This window comes from Lathamus discolor, chromosome 3, assembly GCF_037157495.1.
Source record: "Lathamus discolor isolate bLatDis1 chromosome 3, bLatDis1.hap1, whole genome shotgun sequence".
NCBI classification, from domain to species: domain Eukaryota; kingdom Metazoa; phylum Chordata; class Aves; order Psittaciformes; family Psittacidae; genus Lathamus; species Lathamus discolor.
This window is the reverse complement of record NC_088886.1, coordinates 21,499,797-21,517,774: the sequence shown is the minus strand read 5'-3', so window position 1 is coordinate 21,517,774 and position 17,978 is coordinate 21,499,797. Positions and strand designations below refer to the sequence as shown.

Here is a 17,978-nt window from a genome sequence, read left to right as displayed (position 1 = left end):
TTAGTTTTCTGGAGGAAAAATAAGACACATTAACCAGGGAACTCAGTGTGACTTTCATTTATTGTCATCAGTTTTTCAGAGCAGGGATGAGTTCTGGAACAGTTGCTTACACCACTCTTGGCCTCCAATAGCACGTCGGCACCAACACACCCATCACACCATTCCTCTCTGGTAGCAGCAGCATGCACCACAGCTGAGCATGTTGCTTGAGTGCAGGCCTCACCCCTGCAGTTTTTGGCACAGACTGGAAAGGAGTATCCATGGCAAGAGATCAGGCCCCACAGGATCTTGCTGGCTGCTGCAGCAAGTGCCTGCCTTCTGGCAAAAGCAGTGCTGAGGTACTTATCCGTTATAGTGGGGAAGCCATGACTTCTCTTACAGAATCCAGCACACCATAAATTGCCTTTCTTTCAGTCCCATTACCAGTTAGTATCATCTTCCCAGTTCAACTCCTCCTCTTCACCCCAGCCTGCAGCTTCAGCCTAGAATCACATAAAATTACCAACATTAAGGCACATGTACTGTTCTTCTGTACTTAGCACAGCACAGGTGCCAGGCTGTAGCCTGTGCTGCTTGTACTAGCAGAACAAGACATTGATCCAGAATGCTGAAAGCCCCTCATAAGGCAAAAAATTAAATGCCAGTACTTGCAGCTTTCTGTCTTAATGAACTTGTAACTACAAAAGGAAACATCTTAAAGACAAGAGGAAGGTAATAGGGAGAGTCTTACATAATTTTCCTAAAATTAAAGCAGGAACTGTCTGTAGTAAAACCACCTCCCATTAAGAACAGGATGCTGTAAACTAGATGATGTCTTTCCCCGTAGGAAACAGCCCTTGTCCTGCTGTATTCTAGCACAATGAGTTTGATCTCACCTGCCCACTGACAGCTGCTCTTCTATTTCACAGCACTTTCTGCGCTACAGTGGTTGACTGTTCCCTCCCCCCCTTCCCAAAACAGTGCTTCTGTCACTATGAAACAGTGTACCATTTTCAAATGTCATAAACAACTTCAGTTTACATCTCAAGTTTCTCTCCCCGTAACACCTGCTACCCCTGCAGTAGCTCTCTTGAGGCTTACTTAGCAAAACGACTTGAAATCAACACCTACTCCCTAACAGAGCTGTATGTTCAACTGGGTGTTGGGAGTGCTACCATCCCTCCTAAACAGAAGCAGTCTCCAGAGTCTCAATGATGGGACTAGAGGGATTTACTTGCTTCCTTAAAAAGGCAATTTTATCACCTTCCTGGTTCTCTGAAGTGGAGAAATGTCTCAGCTATTCTTTCACAAAAAAAAAAGTCTCCTAAAAGCTTTGCTTTGCAATCTGGAGTTCTGGTTTCCTGGTATTTTATTTACAATGCTATTTGGTTTTCCTAGAAGAGCTAGGAGTAGAATTAAATCCCGAACATCCTTCTGTTTGTGCACAGTGCCATGCCTGTTCAGCAGACAGGATTCCAGCCTTGTTCTACCTGTCCAACAAACCGACCTTCTCTCTAGCATAGTGTAGGGTCCTGCAACCAGGAAACAGCAGCACAATTTAAAAGCTGGAGTTAAAATTCCAGCAGTGCTTGTAGTAGTGTACATGTCAGGTAAAGTTCTTGATGACTGGAAAAAGGATAATATAACCCCCATTTTCAAGAAGGGGAAAATGGATGACCCAGGGAACTAGAGACCAGTCAGTCTCGTCTCTGTGCCTGGCAAAATCTTGGAGCAGATTCTCCTGGAAGGCATGCTAAGGCACATGAAAAACACCAAAGTGCTTGGTGACAGCCAGCATGGCTTCACTAAGGGGAAATCCTTCCTGACCAATTTGGTGGCCTTCTATGATGGGGCTACAGAACTGATGGACAGGGGTAGAGCAGTTGCTGTCATCTACCTGGACTTGTGCAAAGCGTTTGACACTGTCCCACACAACATCCTTGTCTCTAAATTGGAGAGACATCAATTTGATAGACGGACCACTCAGTGGATAAAGAACTGGCTGGATGGCCACACACAAAGAGTTGTGGTCAATGGCTCAGTGTCTGGCTGGAGACCAGTAACGAGTGGTTTCCCGCAGGGATCAGTGTTGGGACGGGTCTTGTTCAACATTGGGATTGAGTGCACCCTCAGCAGGTTTGCTGATGACACCAAGCTGTGTGATTCGGTTGATAAGCTGGAGGGAAGAAATGCCATCCAGAGGGACCTCAACATGCTTGTGAGGTGGGCTGATGCCACTCTTATGAAGTTCAACCATGCCAAGTGCAAGGTCCTACACCTGGGTTGGAGCAATCCCAGGCACAGCTACAGGTTGGGCAGAGAAGAGATTCAGAGCAGCCCTGTGGAGAAGGACTTGGGGGTGTTGGCTGATGAGAAACTGAACATGAGGTGGCTGCAGTGTGCACTTGCAGCCCAGAAAGCCAACCGTATCCTGGGCTGCATCAAAAGGAGCATGACCAGCAGGTAAAAGGAGGTGATCCTGCCCCTCTACTCTGCTCTTGAGGGACCTCACTTGCAGTATTGTGTGCAGTTCTGGTGTCCTCAACATTAAAAGGACATGGAACTGTTGGAACAAGTCCAGAGGAGGGCCACGAGGATGATCAGGGGACTGGAGCACCTCCCATATGAAGACAGGCTGAGAAAGTTGGGGCTGTTCAGCCTGGAGAAGAGAAGGCTGCGTGGAGACCTCATAGCAGCCTTCCAGTATCTGAAGGGGGCCTATAGGGATGCTGGGGAGGGACTCTTCATTAGGGACTGTAATGATAAGACAAGGGATAATGGGTTAACACCTAAACAGGGGAAGCTTAGATTGGATATAAGGAGGAAGTTCTTTACTGTAAGGGTGATGAGGCACTGGAATGGGTTGCCCAGGGAAGTTGTGAATGCTCCATCCCTGGCAGTGTTCAAGGCCAGGTTGGACAGAGCCTTGAGTATCATGGTTTAGTGTGAGGTGTCCCTACCCATGGCAGGGTGGTTAGAACTAGATGATCTTAAGGTCCTTTCCAACCCTAACTATTCTATGATTCTGTGTTAAGTCCGTTCCCTCACTGTTTATTCACAGAGCTCTCTTACTGCTGTAGTAATGGCACACATGGTGCCTGATAAGATGCATCATTCTGAGCTCAGCATCCTGTATTCACATGTAAAGACTCAACTGTATGGGCATATGCTGCTACTACTTCCTCAGGTTATCCATCATCTGATTAGGGAGCCAGCTGGTGCTTGCTACAACAGTGTGCTGTGCCATGTACATGCTTCAGGATCCTTTCGAGTGTGCAGTCATTTAAGCTCCACTGCCTAAGCCTCTTACCTCAATGATATCAGCTGCTGCAAATTTGGATGAAAACAGCACATTCTGGGAGGCACCTTCTCTGCTGGATACTGCACCGGAGTGACTAGAAACAACCCCTTCTGTTCTCGCTTCAGGTAAAATCAAGACAGCTGAAGATGGTTTAATGTCTGGGATCATGTCAGCAAACCAGTCCAGCTCTGGGTCATGCACAGGTTTCCTCTTCACTTTGATTGTGAATTCTTCTCCTAGGCCAGACTCTGCTGAAGACTTCAGCCTCTCTCGAATGGTCATTTTTGGCAGCACAGTTTCTCCCAGTTGTTCCTGCTGGTCCCACTTGTCCTTGCTCCAGCTGTTCCCGGGGCAGGACTTTGCGGGAGGACTCAGTCTGAGGCTTTTGAATTCTTTGCTCAGCTGAGGGGCACTGTGCAGAGACCTTGGCATTTCAACTGCATCAGCTTGGGTCACAGCGAGGCAATTTCCTGAGGACAGTTCAGGACTAGGGCTGCTGGGCTCAAAGTCATCCCAAGGCTTCTCATCTACATCGTGTTCAGCAAAATAAGGTCCCACACTGCCCTGTGGCTCTCGGGGCTGAATTTGAATGTTCACAGTTTTCTCAGTGTTTGTCTCCTCTGGCTCACTCCAGTCCGGCCACTCCTCTGCTGGCTTTTCGGAGGTAGTCAAAGAGCTCCTGCTGCTCCGCAGCATATTAATGCTTCCAGGAATTCCATTCAGTGGGGAGTGAATATCTTGTTCACCTGTGGAAGACAAAGGTGTTACATGCTTATTTCAAGAAAGCAAGTGGAGAAAGAGTTGTGCCTAAAACTCCTTTACATCACAGGTTGCACCTGGCATAGAAATAAGCCAGTAATGCTGACTGAAAAGACGCTTCAGTGCTAAGCTCCTCTCAAATTAGAGAGCATGGCCCCTTTCTACTTGTAAAGGAGGTGTATTCATCTCAGTGCCCTGGAGCAGTAACAGCTGACTTCTCATAAGCAATAGGTGACTGAAAAAAGACCATGTAAGTAAACTGAGTTAGCTTCAGAGGCCAGAGAATGAGTGACCTGTAAACCTGGTGTATCTATCTGCCAAGTCGTGGGAGACGGGGTGGGAGGGAAGCACAGCAGAGAACCAGCAGTAAGGAAACAGAAATTCAAGGCTGGCCAGGCAGCAATGTTTATATCAAATTCACAAGTAACTATTCCCTAGAAAGTCAAGGATCACACTCTGCTTCCTTGTTGTTCCCTTCCTTGGTTCACTGAACCCTTCAGATGAGCACAGGGGGAAATTAACATCTTCTCAAGCAACATTTCATTTGTAGAACACTTGATTTCTAGAAAGGAAGAGCTAGAGCTAAGTTCTACCTGTCTTTAAAGCCAGTGGATTGTCTTGTCGCACAGAAAGCTTCTTGAGAGGTACATTTCCAGAGATGGGAAACACACCAGAATTGTTCTTCAAGGGCCATGAGGTCTGATTTCTCTGATTGCTTACAACATGACTGGGGGAGTCTGCAGGGATAAAAGAAAAGAGGATACCAAGTCCACAAAGTGTGGTATCAGTCTTAGTTGAACCTGCTCGCAGCATTGGAATGTTCTTATTTACAACACTGACAAGGAATACTGACTGAAGATGGGCGCAGCAACCCAACAGCTGTGCCTCTTGATCTGTATCTAGAACAGTACTCCTCTGTTCCTGCCATCTGCAGCTCTTGCCAGTACAAAGTTTAGACAACTCTAAAGGGTCAGTTTTTGCTGGTATGTTCTTTCAAGAACTACACAATGAACAAACTGATTATGATCAGAGCAGAGGCTTAAAAAATGCTGCCTGCCACCTGGCTGCATCCAAAATACCAGCTTCTGTACTGAATGGTGTCACAAATCCCCTGCTACCTGCTTCTCATAAAAAAACAGTACTGATAGCCACAGCAATTCAAAGCACAAGCAAACTCATGCAACCACACAAACCCTCTTTTATGCTTGGGCATGAGCAAGGCAGCTTACAGTACTGAGTCCCTACCCTGAAGGAAGGCTGCATGACAGCCTCCCTCACCACGCCCGAGGTGAGGTGGGGTGGTAGGCAATCAGTGTCATGCTTTGAAGCTGCAGAAGGGAGGTTTGTTTCTGATAATCATTTGGCAAGCACCTTGTTCACTCTAGGGAGTTGCAGCGTATGATCAGTGGTGGCGATGATGCCTTGGCTGCATGAGGCCCTGTTGCCACCACCTCAGGACAGCATGGCCAGAATGTCAGCGCTGCATCTGCTTCCACACAGCTTACCTGTGCTCCCAGCCAGCTACACCTGCGTGGACTGGGAGCTACCAGTGCAGCCAGACACGTGGCCTGTGGCTCTGGAGAGGATGGCAGTTAATATACAGAACCCACCCCTCCCCAGACTGCCCCTGATAAAAGGTATGTCCTTCTCAGGGCTTAGACAAGCAGATTAAGCAGCCTCACAGGTTCAGCCTTTAGTACTGTTTTTTGCAGATCACCACTCACTGTTGAGGACAAAGATGGGTTCTTTTGTTGTTTGTCTAAACTTAAATCACGTCTAATTTCAAATATATTCTGAAAAATAAACCTGGTTTTACCATGCAATCCATTTAGAGTTTATTTACTATAGTCTACTAAAATAATGTAAAGAACAGTAATGCAATGAGCCATCCACAGATTTTAATAAAGGGTGGTAGCTGTTAGTACACACATAATCAGGAAGAAAACATTTATACTTAAATTGATCTCTATCATGTATTTCATTTGGTATCTATATGCCTAAAGTACAACAAATGCCGACTCTTCCCTCCAGTTACAAGCATTCTTAGTTTCAATATCCAGAAAAGCTTTCCCTTAGTACGCTTGGTTCCAAGTTATCTAGCAGGTGTAGGGACTACTGTCTTCATTTGGATTAGCTGAAAAGTCTCCAGAGAGCTGAGAAAATAGGGAAGTTCGTATTCCTTTTCCAATCTATGGATAGAAATTGGGGGAAGAGGATGACATTTACTAGTTTTCAGAACATGAAGGATGGAGGGAATATTAAACAACTATCTGGATAAATCCATTAGTCCCTTAGAGGGGCAGTATAGTTTTTCCACCAAACATATTTAACAATCTCCTTTACTTACAGAGATTCTTAAATGAAGAAGGGATTTAAATTTTTCATCTATTTCCTACATTTAAAATACTTCTGATACCAATTCTGTATCCACAAACAGCACCTAATCTAGAATTAGTTTAGCTGCAGATTAGCTTGCCTTTCCCCGCCATGATTCCTCTGTCAATAGCAACAGATGAATCCTCCAAGAAATTCCCCCCATGTTGCTTGGATAGGATAGACAAGAATCCAACTCTGACTGCATCATTTACCTTCCGGGGAGAGATCCGCAGTTTTCATGAAGCTTGGTACAGAGCTTTTGAAAATCTTGGTTCTTTCTCCACCCACAACTACTTCAGGCCCAAGCAGGGAGACAAGAACTGCTAAGCTGTGCAGTGTTATCGCAACAATGGAGTCACTGGTATCTCGAAGGCCCAGCAATACCTACACCAAGAACAGTACGACGTGACCAAGAACAGAAAATACTGTTTTTTCACTTCTTTCCCCTTAAAATGTTATACTGGTGGCACATTTCATTTCTACCATCTCCCACAGCTCTCAGCAGATACTGGACATTATTCCGCAGCATAAAATCAGCCTTCCGCTTTGTGTGACAAGCTAAAAAGGGTGGGTGGCAGATCGTAGTGCCTGATAAGTGTTTGACCGCAAGGCCAAGGCACCCCAAGCTTACACCTGTCGCTCCTCCATCCTTGACAGTGGTGGGGTGAAACAGGAACACAGTCTCTTCTTGTTAGGTTGCCAGTCAAGGCCAACAGTAACCAGCACAAGTGGTGTATGTTTCAGAGGGCATTGGGTTTACAAAACCAGTAGTCCAGATCTGGATGGGGTGTAAGGGCTGGGGCTTGCATAGAAAGGAGGCTGCAAATTGTTTGTGGCCAACTATGAGATCCCAATTTCAAGCTAAGAGCCAAGCCAAGCAATAGAAATCCCATATTCTAGGATATACGACCTATTGTTTTGCTGTCCTTAACCTGTGGCAATATGATGTTTTTCAACTCCTCCCGAGAGAATAGTTCTGCATAGGCATGAATGTGAGACAGCAACACCATTCGAACGTGCTCCTCATGAACCTCAAACAGCTTCAGCAGCACAGGAATGACATGTGTCTGGAACAAGGCTGGAGAGAGGAGGCAGCTGGTCTGGCTTTCTCCAATTTGCTCTAGGGAAGAGAGGTGAAGATAGGAAAAGTCTGCTTCAGCAAGTGACAGCTCACACAAAAGCTACTCGCTGGGAAACCATCAGAGCCAATATCTACAGTGTCACCTCACTGCCGGGTTGGATTCTTTGTCAGCTGCCAACACAGCTTGCTGGGGATGTCAGAGATGGGAGGCACAAGAGGCCAGTGCCAATGTCCACTGCTCAATGGTCATGACTCTGAACACTGAATGTCAGTCACAAGACAGGTAATGTTTGACTGAAACGCCCACAGCTATTTAGGAAAAGCATTAACAGAGAGGAGGCAAAGAGCCAGGACAGAGAGCTGGGGATCCAGCAAGACATGCTGAACACCTCTTACAGAGGAAAGGGGAAGAGACTGAGCACCCATTACAGGAGAAAGTGCAGTGGCAGAAGAAAGAGGAGCAGCTAGGGTAAGGGAAAAGTGGGAAGAGTGTTATGCAGTGAGTGACCAGGAAAACCTGGACTGGGAGGGTGGGGTGACATTTAAACCTGGGAAAATGCCCAAGCAATTCCTAACTCTCCTCCTAGCATCAGCAGAGTAGTGGCAAGTACTGCAAATGGAGAAGCACACGTAACTGTCCTTTCCAGTTCTGTATGTTATGGTATTTGTTCTGGTTCAATAAATGCCACTATTCCCTTGATTGAATGGAATGACCACTCTGAACTCATTGCAAACATGTCAGTAATAATTGTGAAGAGAAAGTATTTAAAGGTCACCTTTCTTTGGACCCAGCAGATGAGGAAGAAAACTCTTGACAGCTACAGGTTCTGCAAACACGAGCTGATTGAGTAGAAGAGGCACCAGCCGCGATGCTATCAGCTCCTCTGACAGCCCAGCCACCCTGTCCAGCAGGAATCTGTGTTCCAGGAGACAGCAATTAGTATCAAGGCAGCCTTCATGCATTTATGATTGTTTCCCTTAGTATCACTTTCCCCTCTTTCTGTGCCTGCCTCATCTAGAGACAGCGTCCCTTCGCAGCTTCTCACTCTGTGTGCACTCTAACAGAGAGGGACGAGGCTCTGCTGTGCCTGAGGCTTTCAGGCAAAGGGAACACAAAACAGGAGCCAGAGACACTGTTAGGCCACCCTCTTTCTTCTATTGCAACACTACAGCATATGGATCGGCTTTAAAAAGGATTCCTGCTCTGCCATGGAACAGCTCAGCTAAAGCTGGTGGAAAGGAACCTGAATAATTTAACTTCTGCTAATACCATCAGTATTATGCCCCACAAAGTGCATTATCTCAATTAGAATACGGACAATGGAAAAATTCTTTGCTTTTCATATGCCTGTACTCCTGAGAAAGCTGCTGCTCTTGGCCTTGTAGAGTTCAACCCAGCTGCTAGCAAGCAGACAGGATTCAGAAAAGCACTCCAGAAGTGGCACATGTCACTACAGTCCAGTTTCTGACTGGTTCTCCATTGACAGCAACTGATCTGGGGCAGGTAAAAACTCCACTGTCCATGTGGCTATGCACAGTGTTACGCCAGAGGCTGGCGAGTATCAGAATGATGCAGAGCCCAGCAGGCATCGCTCCTCCCAAACACCAAACTGTTCACGAGAAATTGGTAAAGGAGGGAGTGAAATTTCCTCCTGATGCAAACATTATTTTGGCTCAGGTACCCAAAATTTTACAGAGCAAAAAATATTCTGCCAAAGCAATCAAAATCACCCACGTAACTACCTCTCTGGCTCCCAGTCTTCCCAGGCCTCCTACACTCTGAAATAAGAAATTCCTGAAATAAGAAGCTTCCAGATTATAGTTCCTTCACTTACTTGAAAAACTCCGTTTTTTCCTCCTCAGATTTTAGTGTTAAGGTCTTAAGAAAATTCACAACTTCCAGAAAATCATTCCTAAGTACAAAAACATAAGCAGTCAAGCGTGATCCTTATTGATACTAAACTGCTCACAACGAAGAGACTGCAAATCCCCATCCTCCTTTTAGCAGACAGAACTAGACAGGGGGATACAAGTCAAATGCCAGTGGACCAAGGACATCAGCACGGAGGTGTGACCCATCACATAAAAGCTGCCTCTGCACAGTGCTGCACTTTGAAGTCAGCAATTCACAGCATGGCACCAGCCACCTCTGACCACTTGGCCAGGCCAATGACGAGAACCAAGTGCCATTCTATACGAATGCCACCGCCTAGAGAAGCACTCGGAGGACAGCAGGCACAGGCCTCTGTGGATTATCTCAGAGCCTGCTTTGCTCCAGCGGCATTGCTAAAGACTTTATGATCTACAGCATTTCCCACTACCTGCCATGAGCACGGGGATATCCAACTGACTGCATGTGACTAAGGGACATGCTTTTGCCACCACTGCCAGCTCAGCACCTCATTTGGAAGGCTGATAATGCTTTCTTAATTTAAGAAGTCTCTTTTCTGTAAGAGGCAGAGATGAAGTCCGCACTTCCCATCTGAAAAGTAACACACCTTCACAAAATGAACACATTTGCAATGCAGAAACAAGCAGTATCGAGACACATCAAGAGAAGCAGGATATTCCTTTCCTTACCTGAAAAACTCATGAGACAGTAAGCTGGACAGTGGTGGACGACACTTTGGATCTGGATTCAGCAATGTACAGTGCAAGGTTTGCTGAAAGCTGGAGAGAATATCTGCTGAAACTGAAATTCAGAGCACCTACAGTTAAATTCCTCTCTCAACACTAAACAAGCTATGTTCAGTAGTCCGCCGTCCTCCCCAAACCATAATTTTTAGCTCTATTATTTGATAGCAAAGTTGCTCATATCTGGCCTAAAGGAAGGGAAAACAGCATTTCTATTTCTCTTACAAAGCTGCTTGGCCTTTGGGGCACCAAGGAGTGCTACCGTCTTCCCGAGCAGCTTCCTGTTCCCTCCCTGCTATAGGGTCCCTGCTCAGCTGCAGTACACAACATCCATGCTCCTGCATCCATAACCCTTGGTGAAGTGGCTGGTGGGGCATGACCAGGTGAGCTGACTGCTGCAGAGCAGGTTTGTAAGTGCTCATGTTACACAAGCTGGTGACCTCCAGTCACATCTGAGTACGTCCAAACACAGGGAAAGGGGAATACAGGAGAAGCTGAACTCTGCATTTTAATTCAGCAAACAACACAAAGAACACCAACGGCCACTGAACGTGTAGCACATCTGCCAGCTGCAACAAAATGGCTTAGCTAACGCAAGGAGTAAGTTACAGAGCCCTGTGGATAGCAAAATAAACACTTGTCATTCCTCACCCTGATCATTGAGGACTGTGAGGAGGTTCTCAACTGTTGTTCCGAACGCGAAGGCATCCCTCGCGTGCCCGTAGCTGCTGGGCAGAATTTTGAAATCTGCAGACTGAAAACAAACACAGAAGATCAGCAAAGCTGGAGTTTATGAAATGCTCAGGAGTTTCCAGGAGTTTTAATTCCCACACCCCACCATATGCACTCTTCAGTTTTTTTATAGCACCAAAGCTACACTGAGTACCCTACAAGTAGAATATTCTGCTAAAAAAACCTCCATGGGGGAATTCATAACCCAAAGGAGCAACTTCATCATGATGAAACAATTCCTCAGTGAATGCGTGCAGCACCTGCAGGTCAGCAGCTTCCAGCATTTCTATGGAGACAGGTGATAATTGGAGAGAGAAAGAGTGCTCCTTTAGCATAAGCAGCTCAGAGGATGCTTAATGGATAGGAGGTGACTAACAAGTGAGAAGAGGCTGTTTTGAAAGTACACAACAGTGAGACCACAGTGATGTGGGCAATCTCAGCAACTGCTCTAATTTTTGCAAAGCTTTGGTGATTCAGAAGCATTAAAGCTGCAACACAAAGTGTTTGAAAAATATTACGAGAAACTGCTGTCCCCATCACTCCTCATGCAGAATGTCACTTTCCTGTGCCCAACATAATTCCCAAAACAGGGAAGGGATAGAAGAAGGGGAAAAAAGGAAGAGAGTAAACCTTACATACTATCCAATAGCCAACCTCCTATTCAGGTATATGGAAACAAAATGTGTGAATAAAGATTATTTGCTGAACATCACCATTTTATTTGTTGCCAGCAAGAAGTCCCTCCAAGTAGTGATGTTACTCACCATCTCCTCGCAAGGGATGCATGATGGGTCTCGTACCGACTTGACATGGCAGAGGAACTAGAAGGAGAAGAGGGGAGACATGAACTGCCTTGACCTGTGCCCAGCAGCAGCAGCATGTTCTCCCCTGCCCTTTCAGGAGGCACTTCACTCTGCCCGGAGGGGAAGCACAAGAGCACCAGGTGTGAAGCACCAAGCTGACAGCAACTTCAGGGCATCACAGCCAGCTTGTCCCTTTAGTCCTCAGTCCTACTGTCCCACATGACCCATCTGGACAGGAAAGGTCTTAATGAGCTTTAGCAGTCAAGTCTTACTGCTGTGCTCTTTGCATTGCTGTGCACCACGACGCAGGCCAGCTGTGTGCCTGCTCAATCCTTTCTGGAAGGCAATACATGCCAGGAACACTCAGTACAGGTAGTGAAGGATTTGTATATCCTCTGGGAGAAAAGGCAATATACATTTACAATGCAGTGCCAGGCTGCAGCAATGACTCTGCACAGCATGCAGCAAAAATCAAATCAGGAATTTTTCTAAGACCACTAGCAAGCAATGAAGATGCCAGCAGCGAAAGCTAAGGCATCACTGAAATTCTTTTCCTCATTGATTCATTTCAATCTGGATCTTCCTGCTTCACACTAAAGCTTTTTTATTTTAACCCCCTGGTTGTTTTAAATTAGTCCAGAGGAGCAAAGATTTCTCACTCTCCTCAATCTTAACCTACCAGCCAGCAGTCGCCCTTAGAAAAGTAATTGTTTTCTGGCTAATGGGGAATTAGTTTTTGTTTGTATAGACATTGTGGTTTATAGTTACCTTGCTCTTAGAGGAAAGGTGCAGGCCAAAGGTGAAAGCAAGCCAACACACTTAACAGTAAATTCAGGTAACTGGAAGGACTTGAGCCTTCTCTTGGCTAGGTGGCCAGCTTCAGCAGGCCAGGAACCCTCTCTCAGGCATCAGAGCATGTATTTTCTTGGCTCTTACCTCTGGGGTGGCTTCACTGAAGTTACAGACTGTTTCCATTCCTCCCAGCTTCCAGTGCCCATCCTCACTTACAAACACAGATGATAAACAGACGTTGTTATGTGTTAGGTTTCCCTAAAACATAAAAAGATAACAGACTTGGGAATAGATGAAGATGTAAAATCTCAATCAGCACTTATTAGGAACTGTGAGGAGCTGAGAGAAAGCTGTAAAAAGCACACAATACTGAAGGTTGTTCAGGAATTTGCAGGTATGAGGCAGAAGGGCTGGGTTTTTAGAGCAGACAAAGCTCTAGTTGTCACAGCCCTTGCAGTGCAACTCTTAATCCAGAGAAGCCCTCCAACTATGAACACAAAGCCTAAAAGTTACAGTTTGAGCCAGGATTTGGATGCAGTCCTGGATTAACACACAGTGCCAAAACAGGGGAGTGGTGACAGCAATCTCTGACATGTGGCAACAGCTGTAAACAAATGCCAAGTCCAAGCAATTCCGTTTCCCTAAAGCAGCACTGGAAGCAGATGTCAATTCATGAATTGAGAACTGCTCCCTTATTTCCAAATCCATTTTCAATGACCCTTCCTCCTACAAAGCAGCCAATGATTTTAGCAGCTTCAGCCTAAAAGAACTGTGGGGTGTTTGTGTATGTCTTTCTGAGGGATCAGGAATGAGACAGTCATCCTGGCAAGCCCAGGTACAACACTTTCCTGTCACACTTTGTCTGGCTCCCACTAGAGCCTAGTGACTTCTGCTGGTGGTACCTACCCGGTCATGGAGGAAGATGAGTGCCAGCAACAAATCGTAGATCCCTGCACAGATTTCTGCAGAAGAGAGTGTCTCCAGGACCATCTCCAAAGGCTTCACACGTTCTGTGACCAGGTGGATCCCATTTGCTTCCACAGTACAAGATAGGAAGCGCAGAAGGCAAGGGTGGCGCAAGGTTTTCAGGTGCTTCCAGAAACAAAGACATCTGTTAAGTCTCACCCAAAGCACCTCTCTGCTGCAGAGCTTACTTAGCCTTGTGCTTTTAGCCATGGTTTCTGCTTGCCTTCAGACAGCCCTGACATCCCTGCTCCTGGCCAAGCACTCAGCACAACTACTCATTCCAGAACTTAAACACACCTAAATACAGTCAGTCTTACACAGAATTAATACAGTATTTTGGGTAGATGTACCCAAGTAACACTCTCCAACTTACATCTGCAGGAAGAGACCAGTAAGGTATTGCTGTCTGAACAGCACTCCCCATCGCTGCTCACATCATGCAGCGCACATTGAGTTTTGTGGCTGCCACCCCTTTTGTCCCCCTGCATGGCAGCTCTCTGCAGCCAGCGACAACTTCGACCTTTTCTCCTGCTCTTTACTCCCCAAGGCTTTGACCCTCATGAAATGACTCCCACGCCTCCAAGGAGGGACCGCTCTGACAAGCCTGTCCCAGGCCCACTCTCCACAGTACCTTGGCAGCTTTATTAACCTTATCTTCATTCTCTCTCTTGTACACAAAAACCGAAGCAAGTTTGCCATCTTGCAGCACAGCTGGATAAATCGTGTGTCCCGTTGGCAGTGTGAATGGTGGCTCTTCCAGTGTGTAGCTCTTTAAAGCGCTGTTCTCCGAGCCCATCACTTGCAGAGTTTGGCCGTTGTAGAGGTTCCCTCTTTTTGACAAACAGGCCTTAGGGTGAAGGAAGATGTTTTTTGGGCAGATTTAGTTCCAGCAGGTGTTGTCCAGTTTGCCTTCAGAGCATTTTCTGCAAAGCATGAAAAAGCCATGAAGAACTTCCCTCTGTCAGGATCCTCTCCTTAAGTTTAAGGACAAGGGTAAAATCCCCATTGTTTACTTTGTAAAGGAAACTGTATGTCCACAAAAGGGTTCGGATCAACAGGAACCCCTACGACTGCATCGGCATCTGTGTCAGCATCACCACGAGACACCACAGCTCTGACACACAAACAGACCAGACAGTACAGCTTCTACAACTAGTCCCTGACCTGGCTACCAAACCCAGGATCCCCCAGTACCCCCAGTCATGCAGATACCTACTCCAGAGGCTTAATCCAGACTAAGCACAGTCAGCAGTTAGGAATAATGACAACCACTGCCTTAACACACAAGGAGCCCCTAGCTGCCTTCAAAGCAGCCATTCCTTAATTCTCCAAGCTACAGAATGAAGCTATGTCAGGTAACCTCCTCCAGCAGCATGCTCCTTCCCCCCAGATTACCTTCTCTCCATCTGACAAATATCCCATGTGCCTGCCAACCCTTCCTTCCTCCCACAGCCTCTGTCAGGAAGAGGCTGACACAGATTTCTGTGCTGCTTCCTTGCATACAAAACCAGTAAAACAAACACAGTGATTGCAGAGGCTTTTGGAAAACACTGAGCATATGTATGTGCTGTGAGCAGGCTGTGATCAAAGGCTAGGGGTGAGATCCTCAGTAGCAGGCTGCAATCACAGGCTAGGGGCGAGATCCTCACTACCAGGCTGTCTATGGAAGTCAGCAAATGATCTTTAGTAACGAGAGGACAGAGCGAAAACCTCAGTTTTCAGGAAAAGCGTGGAAAAAACTGCCCACCCCCAAGCATTTTTTGCAACTGGAGAACTGCTTTATGGTGGCTGTTTCCAGCTGTGACCTGAGGCTTCAGGAGGCAACAACATGGGAGTCTCAGCTCTCCAACAGAGCTGTTCCAGCAAAGCTGCTGCTCTGGCCCCGCACCCATGTCTGTAGTTCAAGCCCTGCCAGGAGCTCAGAGGTCAGCGGTGGTGGGGCCTTCTGGAGAGAGAGCTGCTCTGTTACAGTTTCCTGACTTCTTTCCACTGCGTCCGTTAAGAATTAGTTACCTAAAAGATTGCCCCTTCTCTCGCCAAACTGTCCTATATTTAAACATGTTATGAGCCAATGTGAATATTAAATGTGAATATGCCAATTGCACAACCCACTAGTCAACAGGAGCCCTGCAAAGGAGTAGAATGCTGCCTTTTTAGTAGGCTCCATACAAATCCTTGCTCACACTTCATTTAATTACCTTTGTCACTTAACTGTTCTGTTACAAACAGGTAACTACAACTCCAGATGTGGTTCCTGCTGGGAGGAATGAACTCTATGAATATGGGAACCAGAACGCATTATGGTGCTTACCTGTTTGATGTAAACACGCTCCAGAGTGTACCAAGTGAGTGTACAACACCCACAACAGTCTAAAACTGTGGTTTGGTGGGTTTTTAACTGAGCTTCTGTGTCCCGATCCACCCAAAATCTAACACTGTATTAGCTACAGATCATGCATGTTTCCCTTTTGGTGTCAGGGATGGAACTGCACCTTTTCAGTGCTGATTCCTTTAACATGACCTTTAAGAAACGGAAAGAAACCTATAGGAGTCTGAGCTGCAGCACAGCTGAGGACATGTATTCTTGGCTCTTTTCAGCTTTGGTTTGTTTTGTAGCTCTGCTGTAGTTACTTCTCAGCCAGATTTTGTGTCAGACAGCTCAAAGTATCTGTGCTGGTGCTCCTCCAGATACACACAGACACATTCACTGGTTACAGATTTGGCTTCAGAGAGGCCCATGGCTCAGAAATATTGTAACGTTGGAGTCATTCAAGTAACTGATGTACTGGGTGCCGCTGTACAACAGCCAAACAAGCACCCCCCACTCCTGGTAACCGCCTCTCAGAAGCCCAACAAGCCTCAGTACCAAACACCAAGCACTGTCAAGCAACCAGCTCTGAACAACCAAGGGGCAACAGCGGCCAGTGAGACACGAGTCACACTTTTCAGGAACATGTCAGCTTTGCAAAACTGTTGCTTGGCTTCTTTACTTTTTCACAGCACTCCAAAACATGCCTCAGTGTGGCTAAAATCCACACAAGAGTTCTTCCAGTGCTAATAAACTATCACACAACTACACTATGTAAGGATCACACATGTTTCACGAGATAAAAGCATTACCCATGTTATAACCCTTTAATATCTTATTTTCAATTAATTGTAAACATGAACATTAGATGCAACACACAGCGCACCTTGAGGTGGAGAGGAGCTCAGGAGAGAAAGCCAGAGGTCGTTAAGAACAACTTGGGTTTGCTACCATAAACGGTGTTAAGAGCTGGGATGTCAGGTTAGCTTCTCTGCGGAGTGACGACACCATGTATGGGGCATCCACCTGAAACACAGCCGCTAACCCCCGTCACTCCGCGGCTACGAGTCAGGCACCTCCCGACGTTCCACTCGCCCTGCGGCCACCTCCGGTGCCAGCAAAGCCTCCCGGGAGCTGCTGTCACGAGTGACGGGAGCTTTGCTCCCAAAGCAGAGGCTTCCCAAACCGGCAATAGCAACATCTACTGGCCCCCTGTGGTGCCAGAAACGCAGGCAGGTGGGCGATCAACAGGCAACAGCCACTGAGAAAGGAAGCCTGGGTTTATTGCACCCGCCGAAGGACAGCCCGGCACCGGGCACGGCGGAAGAGCACGACTTTAACGCGGAGGGTTCCCAGAGCGCACCAGCCCAGCACCAGCTGCGCGCACAAAGCCGCCTCCTGCAGCACCCACCCACCGCAGCCCCCGTCCCCGCCGGCAGCAAACACCCGCAAGGAGGGCCGCGCTTGCAGCACCCGCCTGTCCCGAGCGAGGCCCGCGGCACCGCCGGCCGGTGCCGAGCGCCCGCGGCCCGCCGCAGCAGCCCCGGTCCCAGGCGCGGTGCCACGTCCCGCGGGCACCGCCGGCGACGCTGCCCGGGCGCCAGGGGAGCTGGTGCCGCCGGGCCCCCCGGGGCAGGCGGGGGAGCGGGGGCCGGGTCCCCCCCTGCACTGCCGCGCACTGCCCCCCCGGCCCGCCAGCACCCCGCTGCCGCGCCGCTCCCCACCTGCTCCCCGCCGGCCCCGCGGAGGTGCCGCCTCGGCCCCGCCGGCCGCTCCCTCCCTCACACGGCAGCCACCGGCCCGCGCTTCCGGCAGCGCCGCGCCGTAGAACCGAGCAGGCGGAGCGCCGCCACCTGCCTTGCGCGCCCCCTGGCGGCGGGAGGGGCGGGCGGAGGGGGCGGGGCGAAGCGCGCGTGAGGTCATGTTGCGCGAGGGCGCGGCCCATGAAGCGGCGGCGGCCATCTTGGTTATGGGCGAGTGTCCCCGGGGGCCGACCCTGCCCCGTCGCGGCAGTTGGGTCCCGGCGGCCACCGCCACCGGCCCGGCCGCAGCCCCGCGGCTCTCCCCGCCACCCCCGTTCGCCATTTCCGCCGCTCCGTGCCGCGGAGGGCAAGAGGGGCCCGCGGCCGGGCGGGCCGTGCTGCCTGGTTTAGGGCACCTGGGCAGTGCGGCATCCCTCGGTCGAGCCCGCAGCGGGCTCCTCCAGCGCGCTAATTGCCGGCGGCAGCCCCTCGTCGGCCCCACAGC

The 17,978-nt window shown here is 48.3% G+C and overlaps 1 protein-coding gene across 2 annotated transcripts; it reads right to left on the bottom strand.

Annotated features, from left to right (window-relative positions):
- Positions 1-42: 42 nt before the first annotated feature.
- On the bottom strand, positions 43-17,581 carry SCYL3 (SCY1 like pseudokinase 3). Of its 2 annotated transcripts, XM_065673988.1 has the most exons (15): positions 17,456-17,581; positions 16,618-16,757; positions 14,055-14,346; positions 13,364-13,549; positions 12,602-12,715; positions 11,627-11,683; positions 10,782-10,884; positions 10,077-10,188; positions 9,332-9,409; positions 8,273-8,412; positions 7,348-7,535; positions 6,628-6,799; positions 4,633-4,776; positions 3,290-4,026; positions 43-482 (listed from the first exon to the last, which is right to left on the bottom strand). In XM_065673988.1, exons 3-15 carry the CDS (start codon positions 14,217-14,219, stop codon positions 420-422), a joined length of 2,259 nt encoding a protein of 752 aa, XP_065530060.1. In that variant the 5' UTR covers positions 14,220-14,346; positions 16,618-16,757; positions 17,456-17,581; the 3' UTR covers positions 43-419. The 2 variants fall into 2 exon arrangements, with proteins under 2 accessions (XP_065530060.1, XP_065530061.1); XM_065673989.1 differs by lacking the exon at positions 16,618-16,757.
- Positions 17,582-17,978: the final 397 nt, after the last annotated feature.